The sequence below is a fragment of the Caenorhabditis elegans genome, chromosome II, assembly GCF_000002985.6.
Source record: "Caenorhabditis elegans chromosome II".
NCBI classification, from domain to species: domain Eukaryota; kingdom Metazoa; phylum Nematoda; class Chromadorea; order Rhabditida; family Rhabditidae; genus Caenorhabditis; species Caenorhabditis elegans.
This window is the reverse complement of record NC_003280.10, coordinates 1,898,009-1,919,803: the sequence shown is the minus strand read 5'-3', so window position 1 is coordinate 1,919,803 and position 21,795 is coordinate 1,898,009. Positions and strand designations below refer to the sequence as shown.

At 34.0% G+C, this 21,795-nt stretch overlaps 6 protein-coding genes and 3 pseudogenes across 10 annotated transcripts; 4 read left to right on the top strand and 5 right to left on the bottom strand.

Moving 5' to 3' along the window:
- The first annotated feature begins 364 nt into the window (after positions 1–364).
- On the top strand, positions 365–1,485 carry bath-6 (annotated as a pseudogene). The gene is given in 6 exon segments: positions 365–477; positions 523–725; positions 727–908; positions 961–1,111; positions 1,162–1,313; positions 1,363–1,485. Coding segments are annotated over 6 exon segments (924 nt in total).
- A 360-nt stretch (positions 1,486–1,845) lies between these two features.
- On the top strand, positions 1,846–3,091 carry bath-4 (BTB domain-containing protein). Its single transcript, NM_061721.3, has 5 exons — positions 1,846–1,964; positions 2,021–2,405; positions 2,462–2,609; positions 2,671–2,822; positions 2,884–3,091. The coding sequence occupies exons 1-5, from the start codon at positions 1,852–1,854 to the stop codon at positions 3,004–3,006; spliced, it is 921 nt and encodes a 306-aa protein (NP_494122.1). The 5' UTR covers positions 1,846–1,851; the 3' UTR covers positions 3,007–3,091.
- Positions 3,092–3,427: 336 nt separating this feature from the next.
- On the top strand, positions 3,428–6,199 carry bath-11 (annotated as a pseudogene). Its single transcript is given in 6 exon segments — positions 3,428–3,540; positions 3,602–3,914; positions 3,916–3,990; positions 4,996–5,143; positions 5,189–5,340; positions 6,077–6,199. Coding segments are annotated over 6 exon segments (924 nt in total).
- A 763-nt stretch (positions 6,200–6,962) lies between these two features.
- Positions 6,963–7,354, top strand: math-31 (MATH domain-containing protein). Its single transcript, NM_061719.2, has 2 exons — positions 6,963–7,075; positions 7,124–7,354. Exons 1-2 carry the CDS (start codon positions 6,969–6,971, stop codon positions 7,332–7,334), a joined length of 318 nt encoding a protein of 105 aa, NP_494120.1. The 5' UTR covers positions 6,963–6,968; the 3' UTR covers positions 7,335–7,354.
- Positions 7,355–10,068: 2,714 nt separating this feature from the next.
- On the bottom strand, positions 10,069–11,643 carry math-30 (annotated as a pseudogene). The gene is made up of 6 exons: positions 11,537–11,643; positions 11,167–11,454; positions 10,991–11,117; positions 10,659–10,936; positions 10,494–10,608; positions 10,069–10,447 (listed from the first exon to the last, which is right to left on the bottom strand). Coding segments are annotated over exons 1-6 (1,294 nt in total).
- A 329-nt stretch (positions 11,644–11,972) lies between these two features.
- On the bottom strand, positions 11,973–14,400 carry math-22 (MATH domain-containing protein). Of its 2 annotated transcripts, NM_061717.6 has the most exons (5): positions 14,269–14,400; positions 13,910–14,190; positions 13,595–13,846; positions 13,417–13,543; positions 11,973–12,413 (listed from the first exon to the last, which is right to left on the bottom strand). In NM_061717.6, the coding sequence occupies exons 1-5, from the start codon at positions 14,373–14,375 to the stop codon at positions 12,029–12,031; spliced, it is 1,152 nt and encodes a 383-aa protein (NP_494118.3). In that variant the 5' UTR covers positions 14,376–14,400; the 3' UTR covers positions 11,973–12,028. The 2 variants fall into 2 exon arrangements, 1 of the variants encoding a protein (NP_494118.3); NR_131404.1 differs by having other exon boundaries at positions 12,029–12,413; positions 13,595–14,190; positions 14,269–14,375.
- A 957-nt stretch (positions 14,401–15,357) lies between these two features.
- Positions 15,358–17,523, bottom strand: math-23 (MATH domain-containing protein; the record flags this gene model as incomplete). Its single annotated transcript, NM_061716.1, has 6 exons — positions 15,358–15,742; positions 16,370–16,496; positions 16,548–16,825; positions 16,876–17,002; positions 17,048–17,346; positions 17,417–17,523. The coding sequence occupies 6 exons, from the start codon at positions 17,521–17,523 to the stop codon at positions 15,358–15,360; spliced, it is 1,323 nt and encodes a 440-aa protein (NP_494117.1).
- Positions 17,524–17,828: 305 nt separating this feature from the next.
- On the bottom strand, positions 17,829–19,570 carry math-24 (MATH domain-containing protein). Its single transcript, NM_061715.2, has 6 exons — positions 19,455–19,570; positions 19,082–19,380; positions 18,910–19,036; positions 18,581–18,858; positions 18,403–18,529; positions 17,829–18,270 (listed from the first exon to the last, which is right to left on the bottom strand). Exons 1-6 carry the CDS (start codon positions 19,559–19,561, stop codon positions 17,883–17,885), a joined length of 1,326 nt encoding a protein of 441 aa, NP_494116.1. The 5' UTR covers positions 19,562–19,570; the 3' UTR covers positions 17,829–17,882.
- A 1,285-nt stretch (positions 19,571–20,855) lies between these two features.
- On the bottom strand, positions 20,856–21,568 carry C46F9.6 (MATH domain-containing protein). The gene is made up of 2 exons (NM_001377706.1): positions 21,450–21,568; positions 20,856–21,401 (listed from the first exon to the last, which is right to left on the bottom strand). The coding sequence occupies exons 1-2, from the start codon at positions 21,560–21,562 to the stop codon at positions 21,251–21,253; spliced, it is 264 nt and encodes an 87-aa protein (NP_001364529.1). The 5' UTR covers positions 21,563–21,568; the 3' UTR covers positions 20,856–21,250.
- Between the last annotated feature and the right edge of the window lie 227 nt (positions 21,569–21,795).

Genomic DNA, 21,795 nt, shown 5'->3' with positions numbered 1-21,795 from the left:
AAAATTCGGCAAACTACGGTAAGCGTTCAGTCTGCATTACACACAATGCACTTTAATTGACGCTTAAAGCATTGCTTCGAAATTTTTTGTTTTTTTTCTGGATTTTCTTTATTTATTTTAATTTCTCTATCTCTTCATTCAAAAAAATGTTTTTAAAATGCAGAATATTATTCTTTGAGACTGCATACAAATTAATTTAGTCAGTTCATATCACTTTAAGGATTATACAAATTTGAGCTTATCTTTCTGATTTTTCTGAAAATTCTTTCATTTAAAAAATTACTAGTTTTTTATACTTTGCTTATCGAAATTCCAGTGTGTTTTCTGTCATTTATAATTCACAATTTCAGGAAAACATTCCGAAATGGTCACCACTGAGAAGAAGTTCACGCTCAGGCACATTTTCAAGAATGTATCGAAATTGGAAGACGGCAAAGACTTGCATAGTCCAAGCGAAGAACATTTCAATGTTCCATGGTGAGCTTTTTTGATATTTTTATTGCTACGTATATATCTCTTCAGGAATATGAAAATTCGTCACGAAAATGAACATTTGGGACTATATTTATATTGCACTAAATCGAAAGAGAGTGCATTCGCGTGGTCCATTGATACAGAATATGAACTTACACTAAGAAATTCGCGCGGTAAACAGATTCCAAAAAAATCCGAGCGTCTATTTTTGAATACGAACGAACCAGGATATGGATGGTCTCAATTTATTAGATGGGATACAATGGGGGAAGGATTACCTGATCGATGATGTTCTCATCATTGAAGCAACTGTCAAGATCAGAAATATGACTGGAGTTTTCAAAGGCAATCTCAGATGGTTCGATGAGTCAAACGAGAAGTTTTCCGATGTCATTATTGCAGTCGAAAACGAGAAGTTCTACGTTTTGAAGCAGGTAAAAATATTTCTTTTCCAATTTTCCATTGTAATTTCATTTATTTTTTCAGTTCCTCGCGTCTCACTCTTCACACTTCAATGCACTCTTCCTGGGAAAATGCGAGGAGGAAGCCGAAAAATCAGAATTTACACTTCAGGATATCGATTCTACCGATTTTCAGAATCTTCTCGAAGTTCTTCATGGAGAACCGGCTATCGATGGTAAAAATTCCATAAAATTCAACTAATCAATTAATAATTTAAAATTTCAGAGGAAACAGTTCAAGGAATTCTCCATTTGGCTCACATGTATGATATGCCGTTCCCAACTCGAAAATGCGAGGAATTCCTTATTGAACTATCTGAAAAATCGACAAAGGAAAAGCTGAAAATCGCTAAGCAGTTCCAACTGGAGAAGTTGAAGGTAAAAACCGAAAAAATCACGAAAAATGACTAAAAATCATATTTTTCAGATGCACTGTCTCTCAAAAATCGATACTGTCGATCAGATCAAAGCGGCGATGGCGGGCGATCCGACTGAAATGGATTTAAGTGTGCTGGCGGCTCTTCTCGGAAAATCGCTGGCTCTTCACTGATCAAACTTGTTAATTTTGTAATATTTAACTGTTTTACCCCTGTTTTTGGTTTTTTGTTGACATTTTGAATGAATCCTTGTTATTTTTTAGTTTGCGGCAGTTAAAATTGATTAAATATCAGTGATTTTCATGAATTTTCCGATATTTTCCTGTCAAAAAGTTACTTTTCGATTTAAAAATGGAAGAAAAAGCGGCCAAGTACGGTAAGCAACAGAGAGTCCGCAACGCACCAGACTTGACGCGCAAACATTTTTTATCGGAATTTTTCGACAAAAAATCGGTTTTCAGGCGCAGTTTGTTGAATAAAAACACAAAAACCCAGAAAATTCAGCACTTTCGACTCGAAAAATCCTAAATTTCAGCCCAATGGTCGCCACAACCAAGGAATTCCAGCTCCACCACTCTTACAAAAATGTATCGAAATTAGAGGACGAAGGAACTCTTCTAAGCCCAAGTGAAGAGCATTTCAACGTTCAATGGTCGATTTTCCCCCCGGTTTTCAACAATTTAACCTAAAATTTCTCAATTTTTCCAGGTATATGGCAGTTTCCCATAAGAAAGAAGACATGGCAGTCTACCTTCACTGCAATATATTGGGAAAAGCCGAAGCCACGTGGTGCATCGATGCCGAATTCGAATTTACACTCAAAAATTCTTGTGGAAAGCGATCTACGAAAAAAACCGCCGTTAAATTCACAAATTCGGAGAATATCGGCTATGGTTGGAAGAAATTCATTAGTTGGGAGATGCTGGCGAAGGATTATATAATTGATGATATTATTATCGCTGAGGCAACTGTAAAGGTCACTAATATGACTGGAATTCTGAAGAAAAAGCTCAAAAGCTTCGAAAAATCTGAGGAACAATTTTCCGATGTAATTCTCGCTGTTGAAGATGAAACATTCCATGTTTTGAAGAAAGTACGGGTTTTTTTCCAATTTTTTCGTAAAAATTTACCGATTTTTTTTTTTTCCAGTTCCTGGCCTCCCATTCCACATATTTCAACGCTCTTCTTCTCGGGAAATTCAAGGAAGCCGAGATTTCAGAAGTCGCGCTCAAGGACATTGATTCCACGGATTTTCAGAATCTTTTGGAGGTTTTGTATGGCGAATCGGCTATTGATGGTGGGAAAAACGAGATTTTCAATAAAAAAAATTTAAAATGCTAAAATTAAAAAAATTTCAGAAGACACCATCGAAGGAATTCTCCACCTGGCCCACATGTATGATATGCCATTTCCAACCCGAAAATGCGAGGAATTCCTCATCGATTTTTCTGAAAAACCAATTAAGGAGAAGCTCAAAGTCGCTAAAAAGTATCAGCTGGAGGATTTGAAGGTAAAAACCCAAAAAAAGACTCGAAAAATCAATAAAAATCAATAAAAAACCAATTTTTCAGATGTCCTGCCTCATGAAAACCAATACAATCGATGAAATCAAGGCGGCGTTGGCCGGAGATTCCACTGAAATGGATGTGACTGTCCTGGCGGCTCTTCTCGAGAAAACTCTGACGTTTCATTGATTTTTTCGAGGATTTAATGTTTTAAATAACTGTTTTATCCCTGTTACTTGTTCTTGTTGACATTTTGAATAAAATTCTGTTTTTTTTTCGATTTTTAGCGACTAAAATTGATTAATATTGGTAATTTCTAGCCGAAAAGCGATTTTTCCGCATGTTTTCTTGTTAAAATCGCCCGAAAACTCTTAAAATCAGAAAAAGTCGATGAAATTTTGAAAAAAACCAGCGAACTACGGTAGGCGAGGAAGTACGCAAGTGCACACAATGCACTTTAATTGACGAGCATTGGTTTTTTTCCAGAATTTAATAGTTTTTCTTCGATTTTTCATCAAAATTCAAACAATTTTTGCTTTTTAACTTAGATTAATGTGAGAAAAATTGAATTTCCTTTCAATTCCAGCTGAAATTTCAGTAAAACTCCAAAATGCCCGCAACTAAAAAGGAATTCGTGCTGGCGCATATTTTCAAGAATGTTTCGAAATTGGAAGAGGGCAAACATTTATTCAGTCCCAGAGAAGAGCATTTCAATGCTCCATGGTGAGATTTTTAAATCAATTTTTTTTAATAAATTGCTCATATTTATAAAAATTCTCTTCAGGAATATGTCAATTTCCCACGAGAAGGAACATTTGGGAATTTTCCTTTACTGCAACAAGGCGAGAAAAAGCGAAGAAAAGTGGTCCATCGATATCAGTTTCAGCTTCACACTCAGAAATTCTTGTGGAAAACGAATAATATTTTCGAATAATACTTTCAAATTTGAAAGTTCCAATAATTTTGGATACGGAAAACGAGAGTTTTGTCGCTGGGATACGCTGATAAAGGACTACCTGATCGATGACGTCATCATTGTTGAAGGCACGGTCAAGCTCGTTAAAATGAGTGGATTCCCGAAGAAAATGCTTAAAGAATTTGAAAAATCGAATGAAAAGTTTTTCCGATGTGGTTTTGGCAGTTGGAGATAAAAAGTTCTTCGTTCTTAGGAAGGTATATTGTTTAAAAATTCGAATTTCCGATCTTAAACTGAGAATTTCAGACAAAAATCTAACTTTTACGAACAGAATTCGACAATTTTATGATGAAATTCGATTTCCTCGCGAAATTTCAGTCCGAACCCATCACACTAGGAGTTTCTAGCTCAATTTTGAAATTCCGAGGGTTACGGTAGCGTCAAAAGTACGCAAACACCGACTACAGTACCCCAAAACACCGAATTTTACGCGATTTTTGAATTTTGAGCTGAAAATTGCGTTTTAGACTGAGAAAATGACGGGGAATTCGAATTTTATAAAGAAAATGGTGAAAAACGATTGCGAGTACCGAAATTTAGAACTTGACCCGCGACGCGACCGCCACGCACCCAAAAACTACAAAAATTTCAGTTTTGAACCGAATCTAGTCGATATGGGTTTTAAAATTCATGCAAATTTTATGAAAAATTCGAATTTTCAATCTAAAATGACTCAAACTGAGAATTTCCGACGAGAATCTAAGTTTTGCGAATAGAATTCGGCAATAATATGATGACATTAGAATTCCTCGCAAAATTTCAGTCCGAACCCCTCAAACTAGGAGTTTCTAGCTCAATTTTAAAATTCCGAAGGTTACGGTAGCGTCAAAAGTACGCAAACACCGACTACAGTACCCCCGAAACACCCGATTTTACGCAATTTTCGAATTTTGAGCTGAAAATTGAGTTTTAGACTAAGAAAATAGCGGGGAATTCGAATTTTATATTAAAAACCTGCGCATATTATTATGAGATATCGAAAATGTACAAAGTTTCGAAAAATTATAGAAAATGCTTTAAATTTTTGAAATTTCTGTTCAAAAAATTCCTCGCGAAATTTCAGTCCAAACTCTTTTAACTAGGAGTTTCTAGCTCAATTTTAAAATTCCGAAGGTTACGGTAGCGTCAAAAGTACGTAAACACCGACTACAGTACCCCCAAAACACCGAATTTTACGCAATTTTCGAATATTTTATTTTCAGTTCCTCGCCTCCCACTCCACTTACTTCGAGTCTCTTCTTCTCGGAAATTTCGCAGAAGCCGACAAATCAGAAGTCACCCTTCAGGACATCAACTCCTCGGATTTTCAGAACCTCCTGGAGGTTCTATACGGAGAACCCGCTATTGATGGTTAGAAAAAATTCAAAAAATAAGGGTCTCGAACGGAAATTTCAGATGAAACCATCGATGGAATTCTTCATTTGGCCGACTTCTTCCATATGCCTGTTGTAATTCGAAAGTGTGAAGAGTTTTTGATCGATAAATCCGAGAAAATGATGAGAGACGTGCTGAAAATCGCCAAGAAGTATCGGCTGGAGACTTTGAAGGCAAGAATCACGCCCGGCTCCTCATTTGGGCTTGATCTACAAAAAATGCGCGGAGAAGAGACGCGCAGGGTTCTCAACTGATTTTGCATGGTTAAGAATCTTTCGAATTTGATACGAAAAATGCGAAAAATTGTCGGAATCGTCCGCGTTGCGGTCGCGTCGCGGTTTTTGACTGAAAAGCTGCAAAATTCCTCGAAATAAAGCTAGAATTCAGATTTTTTTTTGGTATAAAACTGAAAATTTTGTTAAGAACAAGAGTTTTGTACTGAAAATCGAGAAAAAAATACGGGTTTTTAAAATTTCACAACATTTTTTGCATATTTTCGTATTTTTTCCAAATTATTCAGGTTCCAAACGTTTTCTCCGCATTTTTTAGTATGAAATTCGAGTTCCTCGCCATTTTCTTAGTCTAATTCTAAATTTTCAGCTCAAAATTCGAAAATAGCGTGAAATTCGGTGTTTTGGGGTACTGTAGTCGCTGTTTGCGTACTTTTGGCGCTACCGTACCCCTGGAAATTTCAAAATTGAGCTAGAAACCTCTAGTTTTTGAGTTTTAGCATGGAAATTTGCAAGGAATTTGAATTTTGGACTGAAACTGCCAATTTCCGTGTGATGACGTCACAATTTTTTGGGCGAAAAAAAAAGCATTCCCGCATTTTTTGTAGATCAAAGCGTAATTGGACAGCCTGACACCACGTGAGCTCCCAAAAAATCTAATTTTTTTCTCACATTCCAGAGCGCATCTCTTTCAAAAATCAATACCGCCGATGAAATCAAGGCGGCGATGGCAGGCGATCTTTCAGAAATGGATCAAGCTGTCGTGCATGCTCTTCTCCAAAAATCCGTCGCTCTTCATTGATCTATGTCGTCGAATTTTTTGAAATAATCCCCAAATACTTGTTTTATTATTCATAATTTATTTTTACAGCATGAATACGATTTTTTGTCTCCTTTTTTTTAATCCGGGGGAGCAACTTCACATTCCGATTTCCTTTTTTTTTTAAATAAGTTTCTGTTCGCATTTTCAATAAATTACGGTTTTTAGTTCGTTTTTTAAGCTAAAATTGATGAACACTGATGGTTTCTACCCAAAAATCAAATATTCGACATCAATTTCCTCTTTAGTTCTTAAATCTTGAATTTTTTCGGTTTCCACAAATTTTCATCGATTTTTTTGCAAAAATCTTGCTAAAATGGCCTATTTTTTCCTTGTTTTTATTGAAATTCGCTTTTTATTCGAAAAATAATTCCTTAAAAAGGCTAAAAATCCGGTGAACTACGGTAGGCGGGGAAGTCCGCAACCGCACACAATGCATTTTAATTGACGCGCAAACTAATTTGTTCAGATTTTGTTCTGCTTTTCCTCATTTAAAATAGAATTTTAGAGCGGAAAAATGCCATCAAATTTAAAACAACGTGTTTTCTAAAACAAATTAAAACAATCCCATCAAGGGTGTTCGTTTTTCGATTTTTTTAAAAATAGAATCGAAAAACTAGAATTTTTTTCGATTTTTCGATTTTTGAAAAATCGAAAAATGCCACCCATCATTGATTTCAACGTTGAATTATCTGTTTGCTCATTCTTTTCTCATCTTTAAATGCATTAAATTCCAGAAAAACTCTCCGTCATGGCCAAAAAGGAATTCCAGCTCATCCATATTTTCAAGAATGTATCGAAATTGGAAGATGGTGGAGTTCTTCTCAGTCCCATCGAAGAGCATTTTAATATTCCATGGTAAGTTCAAAATACGCAGCAATAGACTTCATACGTTCAATATTTTAGGCAAATTAGAATTAGCCGCCAAGAAGGACACATGGGTGCACATATTCTCTGTCTGAAGACAAAGGATAACAATGCACCCTGGGAAGTTAACTCCGAAGCCCAGTTGAAACTCGTCACTTCATCTGGAAAAAGTACCACATTTGACGGCATTAAACTTTGGTCAGATGACCATGGAAGTGGAAAAGCTGCCCCTGGAGCACCATACTCTTAAGCAACACATAAACATAGGAACTCCGTGAAACAATTGGCGCAGCCGGTACTGGGTAGGGCTCGAACCCCAGCAGTGGCGACAATCCTGCTCGCGCACTCACCCAACAGCACGGAGTCTTACCTTAAAGCCATTAATCATCTTGCGCAGTCAACCCACATCTACTACCTGACAGCATCTTACTTTCCCTGTCGGAGTTTTTGCTGGTAAATTTCGGGACCTGGAAATTAAATTTAAGCCGCGCTACAGGGGATTTTGTCTCGAAGTTCAATTTCAACAGGTATATACAGGCACAAAAAAACAAAAATAAAAATTTTGGAATTTTGGGGGAATTGATATGGTATAAAATTTGGTTTTTTTTAAAATAATACTGGTAACTTTCGGGACCTGGAAATTAAATTTAAGCCGCGCTACAGGGGATTTTTGTATCCTATTTATTTTTAATGGGCACCTACCAGGGGAAAATAGGGTGGAAAAAAAATTTTGGAATTTTGGGGGAATTGATATGATATAAAATTTGGTTTTTTTTAAATATTAATGGTAAATTTCGGGACCTGGAAATTAAATTAAATTTAATTAATTTTTTTAGAAAATTAGAAAATAGAAAATTTCAACAGTTTTGAGTCATTTTAGAGCCACATTTGTACACAGCTTTTACCACTGGTTTTGGTGCCACTCGACGTTTAAGCCCATATCTGAGCAGCCGATAGAGCTTTCTTCTCAAAACTTTACAGACATACATCAAAAAATATACTGATCATGCATCATAAACAATAGCTTCATCACATTTCAAACAAGTTTGGTCAGTTTAGGTAAGTTTAGTTAAGTTTTGCTCAAATTACTAAATTCTCTAAATTTTGTAATTTTTTGATTTAAAGCTTTTTTTCTATATAAGTGTTAATGTTCAATTAAAAAAAATCAAATTCTAGTGTTTAAAATCTGAAAAATCATTAAAAAAATAAAATTTCTGAAAAATTGTTGAAAAAATATTTCATCAATTGAATATGTAACTTGAACTAAACTGACCAAACTTGTTTGAAATGTGATGAAGCTATTGTTTATGATGCATGATCAGTATATTTTTTGATGTATGTCTGTAAAGTTTTGAGAAGAAAGCTCTATCGGCTGCTCAGATATGGGCTTAAACGTCGAGTGGCACCAAAACCAGTGGTAAAGGCTGTGTACAAATGTGGCTCTAAAATGACTCAAAACTGTTGAAATTTTCTAAAAATGCACCAGAATGTTCCAAGGTGTGTACTTTACCATATTTAAAAGATTGGAGCAAATATCCCAATCAGTAGCTTCATGTCGGGCTTAAAGGTCATAAAATGTTAAAAATCGGGATTTGCATGTTTCCAGTTTTTTCCACGATATGAAAAACGAAAAGTACACTACCAAAATACTCTACTAAATAAAATTTTGAATCTGAAAAGTTTGATGTTTTTCGAAAAAATGAGAATTTTCAGTGAAATTATCGAAAATCTCAGGGGGTCCCATAGCAGTTGGGCGGTCGATTTTTCAACTTTTTGCTCTTTTGCTCCCAATTTTTGAGATATCATGATAAAATTTTAGGTACAGAAGTTTTTTTGTATGCTGAATCCGATTCCGATATTAGTTTTCCATGAAAACGTTTGTAAATACCCTAAACCGCTCAAATTGAGGGGGTCCCATAACAGTTGGGTGCACTGTATTTATTTTTGATGGGCACCTACCAGGGGAAAATAGGGTGGAAAAAAAATTTTGGAATTTCGGGGGAATTGATATGGTTTAAAATTTGGTTTTTTAAAAAAAATATTACTTAAAAAGGTTGTATTAAGAGACCATGAGATCATGAGAATGCCTACCGTTTTGGCGCGGGAATATCTCGTAGCGAAGGCACCTAAATCTCTCTTCTCCGCACGCTCTCTCTGCTGCCGCTCGTTTCGCGCCACAAAGTAGGCATTCTCATGAACTGATGGTCCCTTAATACCATGAACTGACAAAAATTGGAAAATTGGGAAAAACTGCGAGAATCAAAATATCTCCAGTTTTTAATAAAACAGTTCAAATTTTGGGTTCACTCTTCTTACTTTACAATGATTGTTTCATAGTCAGAGCAAGCAGCTTAAACGTGGACTGAATTTTTAGGCATTTTGCCTCAATAAAACCAAATTTGTCCCAATAAGGAATGGGCAGCGAATCTCCAATATCTGATTAGTTTGAAAATAACTTTGAAGCTCGGCCAAAATTAAATCGAATATTTATTTTGACTAACAAGGAAAGTATTTCAGCTCACAAGTCGACAAGTCGAAAAATTTTTGCCATAGATTATTTTTAAAAAATTTCTGAATTTTTTTCAAAAAATACAATTTTCTAAAAAGCTCCCAGAATGTTTGAATAACCCTAAACATCTGTGAAATTATCAAAAACGCGCAAAAATCCTCTTTTAAAGCAATTTTTCAGACCTCCAGAGTAGTGAAAAAATGGACTGAAAAATTTTCAGAGCGACTTTTTTCAGGTTCAAAGTGCTCGTCTGCCAATCATTTTTTAAGTAATGAACTAGTCTAAAGGTCTACTTTCGAATGACATAGGTTTCATTCGGAAGTCCACTTGTGAGCTGAAATACTTTCCTTGTAAGTATGTAACGTACGATGGAGTAATACGGACTTGGTTGGAAAATTGGGGAAAATGAACTGGGATATGATTTTATTCTGTGATTAGTAAATTAGAAAGATATGAGATTTATTTTCATTTAAAATTAGTGATCAAATGCCATCTCCAGCCACTTCTCCATTGAATACTCCTGACCTTCCACTGGGATCGCAAATCCAGAGAACCTATCAACATCATTCTCGTCCTCAATTCCAGTCGTGTTAAGAATCCTCACACTCGCTTCAAACACAAACTCATCGTTGCATCTGCTTGCCCAGTTTTCCCATCTTATGAGTTTATCCCATCCACTACCCACTGGTTTTTCAAACACCTTTTCGCCATAGAACGCGACACTTCTTCCATTAGTTGACACTAGTTTGAATTGATATTCAGTTTTAATTGACCAGCTTCTGGATTCATCTAGTTGTTTTGAACAATGAAGGAGTAGTTCAACAAATCCATCTTGTCTTCTAATTTGCAATTTCCTGAAATATTGAGTTGAATGAACATACTCTACTAATAATAACTTACCATGGAATGTTGAAGCGAGTTTGAGTGTCCGAAAAGGTTTTCCACCCGTCTTCAATACTTGACATGTTCTTGACAATATGGGATAGTACAAATGTTTTCTCCGTGCATGGCAATTCTTAAAATAATGTGGATTTTAGTATCATTCTACATATACTAAAATGAAACCTGTGAATTCAATTATTTTGACAAGAACTTCCACATCAATACTGTCATTGGTCACATAATCCTTCTCCAAATTGTTCCAACTAATGAACTTCAGGATTCCCCAAAGCGAACCGACACCAAACACATTTGTATACTGTGCTGAGCGGACCTTGCCAGATGCAGAAATCAATTTTAACTCATATTGTAAATTAATTGACCATCTCCTCTCTTCCCAGATTTCTTTTTCGCAGATCAACCAGATTCCAAGGTGTTCATTGAATTTTCTTATCTTAAAGCTCCTAAAAATTGATAACTCATTAGTAGTCATAGTTTTATAAGATTCAATAATATACCATAGAGCGTTGTAGTGCTTTTCTGTATCACTATAATCCCGTTCGTCCTCTACCAATCTCGAAATGTTCTTGAAATTATGTTTCAGCACAAATGAATTATCGGAGTCGTGCTGAGAAACTGGAAAATCTGAAAATTATTCCATACAACTATGTACTACTCCAAAAGCTAATCTTACATTCGACTTCAAAGAATCCTGTACTGCTAACAATATTGGCATGGATTTCAATTATAATACTATCTTTATCCATATAATCCCTTTGCATATTTTCCCAACTCCATTCCGTTTCCTTCCGGCTTTTGGAATTCATGTTGTACAGTCCGTTGGAAGAATTTACCACTGACAGCTACTAGCTTCATAGTGAATTTCGTTTGAAACGTCCATTTTTTCGTCTCAAAGCATTCCTCCTTTTCACAGTGCAGATTTACACCAAGAAATCCTTCTTTCTTGAAAATACGGATTTTCCTGGAAAATTCAAGTTAAAAATTTTTTTCTTGATTTGTGGAGAGACAATGTTCTGTTAGAGTGGGTTAAAATAATAACTAACCAAGGAATATCATGCCGTACTTCAATATCACTGGAGTAACTGCCTCCTTCTCCGAGTTTTGATACATCCTTGAAGGTATGAGTTAGAAAAAATGATCTGCTCACCATTTTTTCAGAAAAATCACAGAGTTGAAATAGCAAAACGTTAAGTTTAGGGGTGTATGAAAAGTAACAAATGAAGAAACTAAAAGAGGAGAACCTTCTAACTCTGAGCAAGATAAATTCAAGAAGATAGAGACATTTGTTTGCACAAATTGAACATAGCAATCCACAAGATACAGTTGATTTTCTATCAATTTGGACATTAGGAAAATATCAGCAATTACTTGTTTTTATATTTTTTGATCTGCTCCCGGTTCCCAGTACTAACACTTGATCTGTTTTCAGAAAGAATTATTCGAATCAGATAAATATATTACTTCAATGTGTCGAATGTAAAAAAATAAGTTTATTTTGGTATAACACAAACAAACAATAAACATAAATTACATAATTAATGATCGAAAGCCATTTCGAGCCATTTTTCCATTGAATACTCCTGATCTCCCACTGGAATCACAATTCCAGTAGGTTTCTCAACAGGGGTTTCATCCTCAATTCCAATCATATTTAGAATTTTTACGTGAGCTTCAATAACAAGAGCATCGTCGACTATGTATTTTTCTTCCAAATTGTCCCATCTCATGAGCTTAGTCCATCCGTAGCCGAATGGTTTTTCAAACATATCTGTTCCTCCAAACAGTAAACTTCTCCCATTGGGTGACACTATTTTCAGTTGAGATTCAGTTTCAATTGACCATTTTCTGGATTCACATAGTTGTTTCTCGCATAGAAGATATAATCCAAAAAACCCTTTTTGCTTTCGAATTTGCAATTTCCTGAAATACTGGAAAAGGTATGGAGTCTATGTGGATATTATATTTTTTAAAACACAATTACTTTTTCCATTGCAATACAATTTATTATATTGTCTTAAAAAATAGGGTTTCCTGATCTTCAAAATTACTCAATTGTTCGAGCAACCAATAAATCGAATTTATAATTTTAAAATTTAGTTTTTATGGCTTACTGAGTTCTGTAGATGCTTTTCATAAAAATAAATGTTTTTAGAAATACATGAGTTTTTTTTTGAGTAGACTAGCAAATATGAATGTTTTACTCAGTTTTTTCAGACAATGGAACTTTAGAAAGTTGCAAAAAAGATTGGTTCAGCCAATTAACGTGATCAGTCGAAAATTTGATTTTCATCGTTTTCCGTTTTTTTTAGTTTCATAAACCAACACACGGTGTGGATTTTTAAACAAAAATTCAAAAAACATGTTCCAAGAATTAACTGAGATCGTCGGCTAACAAAAAAATATTATTGTGTAACACAACTCTAAGGATCCTTCGAGATCCTTCCTATGTTAGAGAAACCACCATTTTTTCACAACTACCCACGTTTTCTCAAAAACTGGACATAGAAAGTTTTTAAAATTATGTTAGAATTGTAACTATATCTCTAATTATCACAATGGTAAAGTTTGAAAAAAAGTTGTTAACTCAGTGGTCAGTTAGAGGACATTTCCTGGAGCAAGATCGATCCATATACTTTGTCGTTGTTTTTCTCTGTTACAAAATGTGCTGTTTTAGTTTATTTTAAATGTCTTCCTTGAAAATGCTGTCAACTTTGATAATATTTTAAAAAAGTTGAACAAAAACTGAAACGAAGCTGAAATTCGGCTGAATTAAAACAGCTGAAATCCATTAAAAACTCAAAAAAATGCCACGTTTCACGCAATGGTTAAGAATGAATTAATTCTTGGAACATGTTTTTTTGAATTTTTGTTAAAAAATCCACACCGTGCAACAACAAAACACACCAAGGGAAAATAAACTAACCATGGAATATTGAAGCGAGTTTGAATGTTTGTAAAGTAGTTCCCTCCTTCTTTAATACTTGACATGTTCTTGACAGTATGGGATAGTACAAACGTTTTTTCCGTGTTTGCAATATTGCATGGTGCATCTTCAAATTATCGACTTTAACAAAATTCCAAACTTTAGCAAAAAGACCGACCTGTGATATTGATTATTTTCACACGAATTTCCACATCGATACTGTCATTGGTCACATAATCTTTCTCCATATCGTTCCACCTAATAAAATTGTATCTTTCCCGACGTGTCTGACAAGCTCCAAAAATATCCTTGGTAAAATGCTCTTCTGCATCACTACAATCTCTTTCACCCTCTATAAATCTCGAAATTTTCTTAAAAGTATGTTTCAGAACAAATGAATTATTGGAATCTGGTTGCGAATTTGGAAGATCTGGAAATTATCAATCAGGAGTACTACTCATAAATCTAATCTTTCATTTGACATCAAAGAAACCTGTACTGCTAACCATATCGGCGTGAATTTCAATTATAATACTATCATTATTCACATAATCCCTTAGCATATTCTCCCAACTAATGAATTTATCCATTCCATGTCCTTTCGGCTGTTGGAATTCATGTTGCACAGCCCGTTGGAAGAATTTCCCACTGACAGCTACTAGCTTCATAGTGAATTTTGTTTGAAACGACCATTTTCTCTCTCCAAAGCATTCCTTCTTTTCACATTTCAAGTTCAATCCAAGGAAACCTCCTTTTCGAAATATTTGGAGTCTCCTAAAAAATCAAGTGAATTTTCAAAATATTTGAGGATGCGACAACGTCTATTTCATAATACATAGAAATATGACTCACCAAGGAATATTATATCGTTCTTCCTTATCACTAAAGTAACTCTCTCCTTCTCCGAGTTTCGAAATATCCTTGAATGTATGAATTAACAAGAATGGTTTGCAAGACATTTTCTGAGAAATCGTAAAACTGAAAAGTTACGGAATTTATTAGATTTGGGTTCATTTTAATGAAAAAAAAGGGTCAAGCAAAGAGGAAATAGAAAATGAAAATGCTTCATTTCTTATCAGCATGCAAACATATTTTGCAGTTCGAACTAAAAATCAATTGACTACTCAAATTTAAAAGTTAGCAAGACCAATTTTTAAGGCTATCAATATCGAATTAATCAACTGACACTAATATTATCATACATAAAAAATGAAGTTTGTTTCGCATCTTTATCTATCTAACTATTAAATTAAATGTCTTAAAAACTTAATTAAACAGTAACGTAAATATACAACACTAATTGCTCATTTATTTTTTAAAATTTAAATTCCATGCGGATTTCAATGGTTACTTTAATTTTATTCTACATGTTTTTTGTGGAAACATGAAAACATACAAAATTTAAATAATAAAAACCACATAAACAACATATTAAAATAAACAAGTGAGCAATTCGTGTTGTATATTTACGATTGAGTATGATTGGTTTTTCGAAACTATGACTAAAAAATGAAATGAAAAAATATAAGATGATAGAAAAACGGCCGAATGAAGAATATTATCAGTTGTGCCACTGATAAACTGACATTTTCCAAGAGAGTATTTCTAACATTGCTTATTTAAGCTACGTAGTAATGAATCGATTTACTATCTGTTTGTAGAATTGTTATACATTCAGCTAAAAAATTTTGTATGTCCTGTGAAACATATGTATGTCTGCCCTCGTACAATTAAAACAAGGTCTTCAAATCTGAGCTATTAACTCCAATCCTTGATAATATTCACTATGTTAGTTAAAGTCATTTTTTGAAAACGCTAAAAAACTTTTGTTTTCTGACCAGTACTTACATCTTCTTTGTAGTCATAAGTATGCAAGTAATAAGAATTGTTCATTTGGAATTTAGAAATATCCATACAAAAATTTAAACATTTAGTACGTATTCAGTGATCAAAGGCCATTTCAAGCCACTTCTCCAGGGAATATTCCTGATTTCCCACTGGAATTACTATTCCAGAAGATTTCACAATAGCGGTTTCATCCTCAATTCCAGTCATATTTAGAATCTTCACGTGAGCTTCAATAACTAAAGTGTCGTTCACTATGTATTTTTCTTCCAAATTGTCCCATCTCAAGAGCTTAAGCCATCCGTAGCCGAATGGTTTATCAAACAGATATGAAAAACTAAATGATACACTTCTCCCATTGGATGACACTACTTTCAATTGATATTCAGTTTCAATTGACCATTTTCTGAATTCGTCTAGCTGTTTGAAACAATGAAGAAATAGTCCAAAGAACCCTGATTGCTTCTTAATTTTCAATTTCCTGAAATACTAAATAAGGTATGGAGTCTAGATACTTTTTTAAAAGCACAATTACTTCTCCCATTGCAACAGAATTTATTATACATATTGTCTTAAAGAATGTGGTTTCCTGAACTTAAATACCGTATATTCTCTATTAGAGCGGCACCCCATTGCTCACCTTTGACGTCATATGTCTTGATTGATTTTGAAGATATCAAGACCTGTTAAAAAATTAAGCATAGAAGGAGTTTTAACAAACATTTCCGTAGTTAAAGTCTTTTGACCAAAATCAAATGTGACCGAGATAAAAGCTGTCAAAGTTGAGTGGTGGGGTGCCGCTCTAATAGAGAATATACGGTATAACAAAATCGCTCAACCAACAAATTAGTTTTAAAATTAGTTTTTATGGTGTATTGAATTCTGTCATTAATCAATTTTTTTGGAATACATGAGGTTTTTTTTGAGTAGACTGGAAAATATGAATGTTTTACTCAGTTTTTTCAGACAATGGAACTTTAGAAAGTTTACAAAAAAGATTCGCTGAGCCGAACAACGTAATCAGTCCAAAATTGATTTTCATCGTTCTCCGTTTTTTTAAGTTTCATAAACCAATAAGGAAAAATACACCAAGGGAAAGCAAACTAACCATGGAATGTTAAAACGAGTTTGAATGCCCGTATAGTACTCCTCTCCTTCTTCAATACGTGACATGTTCTTGACACTATGGGATAGAAAAAATGTTCTTTCCGCGTTTGCAATATTGTGTGGGGCATCTTCAAATAATCGATTTTAATAATATTGTTAACAAAGAACGCAAGACCAACCTGTGTTATTGATTATTTTCACACAAATTTCCACATCGATACTGTCATTGTTTATATAATCTTTCTCCATACCATTCCAACTAATAAATGTATCTCTTCCCCAAGCCGGCGTAGCTCCAAAGATAGACTTGTGCTCTGTTGAATGAAGTTTTCCGCTTGCAGAAATCAATCTGAATTCGAATTCACATTCAATTGCCCAATTTCTCCCTTCACAGATTTCTTTTTCGCAGTGCAAATAGATTCCCAGAAACTCGTTAGACTTTTGTATTTGCATTCTCCTAAAAAACTATAAATTTCTCATTGTGCTCCAAAACATTCAATAACATACCATGGAATATTGAAATGCTCTTCTAAATCACTAAAATCTTTTTCAAGCTCTACAAATCTCGAAATGTTCTTGAAAGTATGCTTCAGCACAAATGAATTATCAGAGTCGTGCTCAGAAACTGGAAGATCTGAAAATTATTCTATAGAACTAGTACTCCAAAATCTAATCTTACATTTGACTTCAAAGAAACCTGTACTTCTAACAATATTAGCATGGATTTCAATTATAATACTATCATTATCCACATAATCCTCCAGCACTTTCTCCCAACTAATGAATTTATCCATTCCATGTCCTTCCGGCTTTTGGAATTCATGTTGTACAGTCCGTCGGAAGAATTTCCCACCGATAGCTACTAGTTTCATTGTGAATTTCGTTTGACACGACCATTTTTTCGCTTCAAAGCATTCCTCCTTTTCACAGTGCAGGTTTACACCAAGAAACCCTTCTTTCTTAAAGATACGGATATTCCTGGAAAATAGAGTTCTACTTAGAAAATTTTCACAACTTTTAATTAACGTGTGTAAAAATAATAACTAACCAAGGAATATCATGCCGTACTTCAATATCACTATAGTAACTGCCTACTTCTTCGAGTTTTGATACATCCTTGAATGTATGAGCTAGAACGAATGATCTGCTAGTCATTTTTGGAAAAAATACAGAATTAAATTCGGGATAAGTTCAGCCTAGGGGTGTATGAGCAGTAACAAATGAAGAAACTAAAAGAGGAGACCCTTCTAACTCTGAGCAAGATAAATACAGGAGGATAGAGACATTTGTTTGCACTAATTGAACATAGCAAGTTATAAGATATTGTTGATTTTCTATCATATTGGACATTTGGAAAATATCAGCAATGTTTAGTTTATATATTTTTTGATTTGCTCCTGATTCCCAGTCTTGATGTATTTTTGAATCAGAAAAATATTACTTCAATGTGTCAAATATAAAAAATAAGTTTATTTTGGTGTAAAACAAACAAAGAATAAACGTCAATTGCATAATTAATGATCGAAGGCCATTTCAAGCCACTTCTCCAGTGAATATTCCTGATCTCCCACTGGAATCACAATTCCAGAAGGTTTCTCAACAGAAGCTTCATCCACAATTCCAGTCATATTTAGAATCTTCACGTGAGCTTCAATAATGAGAGTGTCATTTACTATGTATTTTTCCTCTAAACTGTCCCATCTCAGGAGCGTAAGCCATCCGTAACCGAATGGTTTATCAAACACATATTTTATATTTTTTAACGATAAACTTCTCCCATTAGTTGACACCAATTTCAATTGATATTCCGTTTCAATTGACCATTTTCTGGATTCACACATATTTTCTGCACATCGAAGAAATAATTCTATGAATCCATTTAGTCTTTGAATTTTTAATTTCCTGAAATATTGAAAAGGTGATAAAAATAAGTTGCATTTCCCATATTTACCAATAAGTTGTCAGTAACAATATAAGTTATACGTATCCTTAGTTTAAAAAATCAGCAAGCAAACATGCACCAAATAAACTCACCATGGAATGTTAAAACGAGTTTGAATGTCCGTAAGGTAGTCCCCTCCTTCTTTAATACTTGACATGTTCCTGACAGTATGAGATAGAACAAATGCTCTTTCCGTGTTTGCAATATTGCATGGTTCATCTTAAAATTATTGCTTTAAACAATATTGTACACTCAAAAAATAAGACCAACCTGTGATTTTGATTATTTTAACACGAATTTCCATATATATACTGTCATTGTTCACATAATCTTTCTCCAGATCGCTCCAACTAATAAACTTCCCTCTTCCCCAACCCGAAGTAGCTCCAAAAATAGATTTGGTACGTATGAAGTGAAGTTTTCCGCTTGCAGAAATCAATCTTGAATCGAATTCACATTCAATCGACCATTTCCTCCCTTCACTGATTTCTTTCTCGCAGTACAGGAAGATCCCAAGAAATTCATTAGATTTTTGTATTTGCATTCTCCTAAAAAACTATCAATTTTCCAATGGTGCTCCAAAACATTCAATAACTTACCATGGAATATTGAAATGCTCTTCTAAATCACTATAATCTCTTTCTTTCACTACAAATCTCGAAATGTTCTTGAAAGTATGCTTCATCACAAATGAATTATCGGAATCTGGTTGCGAATTGGGAAGATCTGGAAATTATTAATCAGGAGTACTACTCATAAATCTAATCTTACATTTGACTTCAAAGAATCCTGTACTGCTAACAATATTGGCATGGATTTCAATTATAATACTATCTTTATCCATATAATCCCTTTGCATATTTTCCCAACCAATGAATTTATCCATTCCGTTTCCTTCCGGCTTTTGGAAATCATGTTGTACAGTCCGTCGGAAGAATTTTCCACTGACAGCTACTAGTTTCATAATGAATTTTGTTTGAAACGACCATTTTCTCTCTCCAAAGCATTCCTTCTTTTCACATTGCAGATTCAATCCAAGAAACCCTTCTTTTCGGAATATTTGGAGTCTCCTAAAAAATTAAGCTAACTTTCAAAATATTTGAGGGTGCGACAACGTCCATTTCATAATAGCAATATGACTAACCATGGAACATTATATCGTATTTCATTATCACTATAATAACTCTGTTCTTCTCCGAGTTTCGATATATCATTGAATGTATGAGTTAGCAAAAATGTTTTACCTGTCATTTTCTGAAAAATCGAAAAAAATTAATTATAGTAAAAAAGAGAGCCAGACGCAAAGGAATAAGATCATGCAAAATGTGCAATTTCTTATCAACATACAAACAAATCGAGCAGTCTAAACTGAAAATCGATTAACTACTCAAAATTTAAAAATTAGCAAGACCAATTTTTAAGGCTAGTAATATCGAATAAATTAAACTGACAGTAAAATTATTATACATACAGAATGAACGTTTTTTTTCGGAACTTTGACAAATATCTTAATTTATCTAACTAGTAAAAACTTAATTTAACATACATAAGTATACAACACTAATTGCTCACTTAATTTTTTTGGATTTAAATTTAATTTTCGAGCGGATTTTAATGTATGTTTTCATTTTCTTCTACATACATGTTTTTGGTGGAACCACTGAAACATAAGAAGTGAAAATGAAAAAAAGTGAGCAATTTGTGTTGTAGATTTACGATTGAGTAGACTATAATACGAGTAAAATTGGTTTTTTTTCTATAACTAAAAAATAAAATGCAAACGCATAATAAACGAATGATGAGAGCGAAACGGTCGAATAAGAATTCTTATCAGTTGTGTCACTGATGAACAGGTGTCTTCCAAGAGTATTTTAAATATTGTTTGTATAAACGATGTAGTAATGAATCGATATATTATCTGTTTGCAGGGTTGTTATACATTCAGCTAAAAATATCACATGTTTTTACGTCCAGTACCCCACTCGCCCAAATATCAAAAAAAATTCAAGCCTGTAGTTCAATCCTTACTAAAGTTCTCCGAGTCTCAATATCCCACATTTAACTAAAAGCTTTTATTTGAGAATAACGAATTCCACATTTATACTCCCATTTCATTTTCAGTGATCAAAAGCCATTTCCAGCCACTTCTCCATGGAGTATTCCTTATTTCCGACAGGTATTGAAAATCCAGATGTCTTCTCAATTGGGGTTTCATCTTCAATTCCAGTCATATTCAGAATCTTGACGTGAGCTTCAACAAAAACACTATCATTGACCATGTATCTGTCATTCATAACTTCCCATCTCAAGAATCTGAGGCACCCATTTCCAGTTGGGTTAGAAAAAAAAAAGTCAATTTGCCAAGATGGCTTGAATAATGATTTACGACCTAGCAGACACAGGATTTCCACTGAATCTCCTATACTTCTGTTGAATTTTAAATTTTTAGAGAAAAAACCGCTTACCAAGGAATATTAAAACGATATTGAACATCCGTGAAATATTCATCACCTTCCTTACTATTTGACATGTTATTCATAGTGTGTGATAATACAAATCTTTAAATAACTGGACATATTAAATTTTACGCTCAATAAATAAAGAAAAATTGTAATGCTCTTCTACATCACTAATGTCAAATTCTGATTCGATAAATCTTGTGAAATTCTTGAAAGTATGGTTTAGCACAAAAGATTTTCCGGAATTTGGTTGCAAACATGGAGTACCTAAGCATTGGTTATATGAAAGTTGGATTAATAAATACATACTATTACATTTGTATATGATACTATTACATTTTTGTTCGAAGAAACCTGTACTGTTAACAATATTGGCATGGATTTCAATGATAATACTATCCGTATCAACATAATCCCTTAGCATATTCTACCAACTAATGAATTTATCCATTCCATGTTCTTCCGGCTTTTGGAATTCATGTTACACAGTCCGTCGGAAAAATTTTCCACCAACCGCTACTAGTTTCATAGTGTATTTTGTATGAAGAGACCATTTCCGGTGGGCCGACCATTCGAGCTCACAGTATAAGTATACTCCAAGAAACCCATCTATTCTTGAAATACGAACCGTCCTGGAAAGCGCAGATATGTGTAGTTTTTGCGTTGGAACTGGAACTTACCACGGAATATTGCAACGTCGTTTCACTTGATCACTACAACTATCGCCTTCTCTAAATGCCGAGATGTTTTTGAATGTGTGAGTCAGTACAAATGTTTTTCCATAGATGGACATTGCTCTGAATTTGCAGTTTCTCTCGGCAAAGTAAAAAAAAAATCAAAATAAGGCTAATGAAAATTCTTGAAAATTAACAACCTAAAAAATATGAATATAACGAATTCTGAAATTTTTTAAATTGAAATAAAGAATAAGAAACTCCGTTGAATGTTGAGAAAATAAAACGTACGGCTGCAATTTCTTATCAGTTTCTTTTTCGCTATAAACACGGTGTTTCGAAAAATGCGACT

Bases quoted from the DNA above. Each gene is read 5' to 3' on its own strand.
- math-31 (NM_061719.2), top strand. From the start codon at position 6,969: ATGGCCAAAAAGGAATTCCAGCTCATCCATATTTTCAAGAATGTATCG. The intron at 7,076-7,123 runs GTAAGTTCAAAA...TCAATATTTTAG, and splicing joins GAGCATTTTAATATTCCATG to GCAAATTAGAATTAGCCGCC.
- math-22 (NM_061717.6), bottom strand. From the start codon at position 14,375: ATGTCTTGCAAACCATTCTTGTTAATTCATACATTCAAGGATATTTCG. The intron at 13,847-13,909 runs GTTTCTTTGATG...GATAATTTCCAG, and splicing joins CGATATGGTTAGCAGTACAG to ATCTTCCAAATTCGCAACCA. The intron at 13,544-13,594 runs GTCGGTCTTTTT...GATAATTTGAAG, and splicing joins GAAAATAATCAATATCACAG to ATGCACCATGCAATATTGCA.
- math-24 (NM_061715.2), bottom strand. From the start codon at position 19,561: ATGACAGGTAAAACATTTTTGCTAACTCATACATTCAATGATATATCG. The intron at 18,859-18,909 runs GTAAGTTATTGA...ATAGTTTTTTAG, and splicing joins GAGCATTTCAATATTCCATG to GAGAATGCAAATACAAAAAT. The intron at 18,530-18,580 runs GTTGGTCTTATT...AATAATTTTAAG, and splicing joins TAAAATAATCAAAATCACAG to ATGAACCATGCAATATTGCA.
- bath-4 (NM_061721.3), top strand. From the start codon at position 1,852: ATGGTCGCCACAACCAAGGAATTCCAGCTCCACCACTCTTACAAAAAT. The intron at 1,965-2,020 runs GTCGATTTTCCC...CAATTTTTCCAG, and splicing joins GAGCATTTCAACGTTCAATG to GTATATGGCAGTTTCCCATA. The intron at 2,406-2,461 runs GTACGGGTTTTT...TTTTTTTTCCAG, and splicing joins CATTCCATGTTTTGAAGAAA to TTCCTGGCCTCCCATTCCAC.
- C46F9.6 (NM_001377706.1), bottom strand. From the start codon at position 21,562: ATGTCCATCTATGGAAAAACATTTGTACTGACTCACACATTCAAAAAC. The intron at 21,402-21,449 runs GTAAGTTCCAGT...TGCGCTTTCCAG, and splicing joins CGACGTTGCAATATTCCGTG to GACGGTTCGTATTTCAAGAA.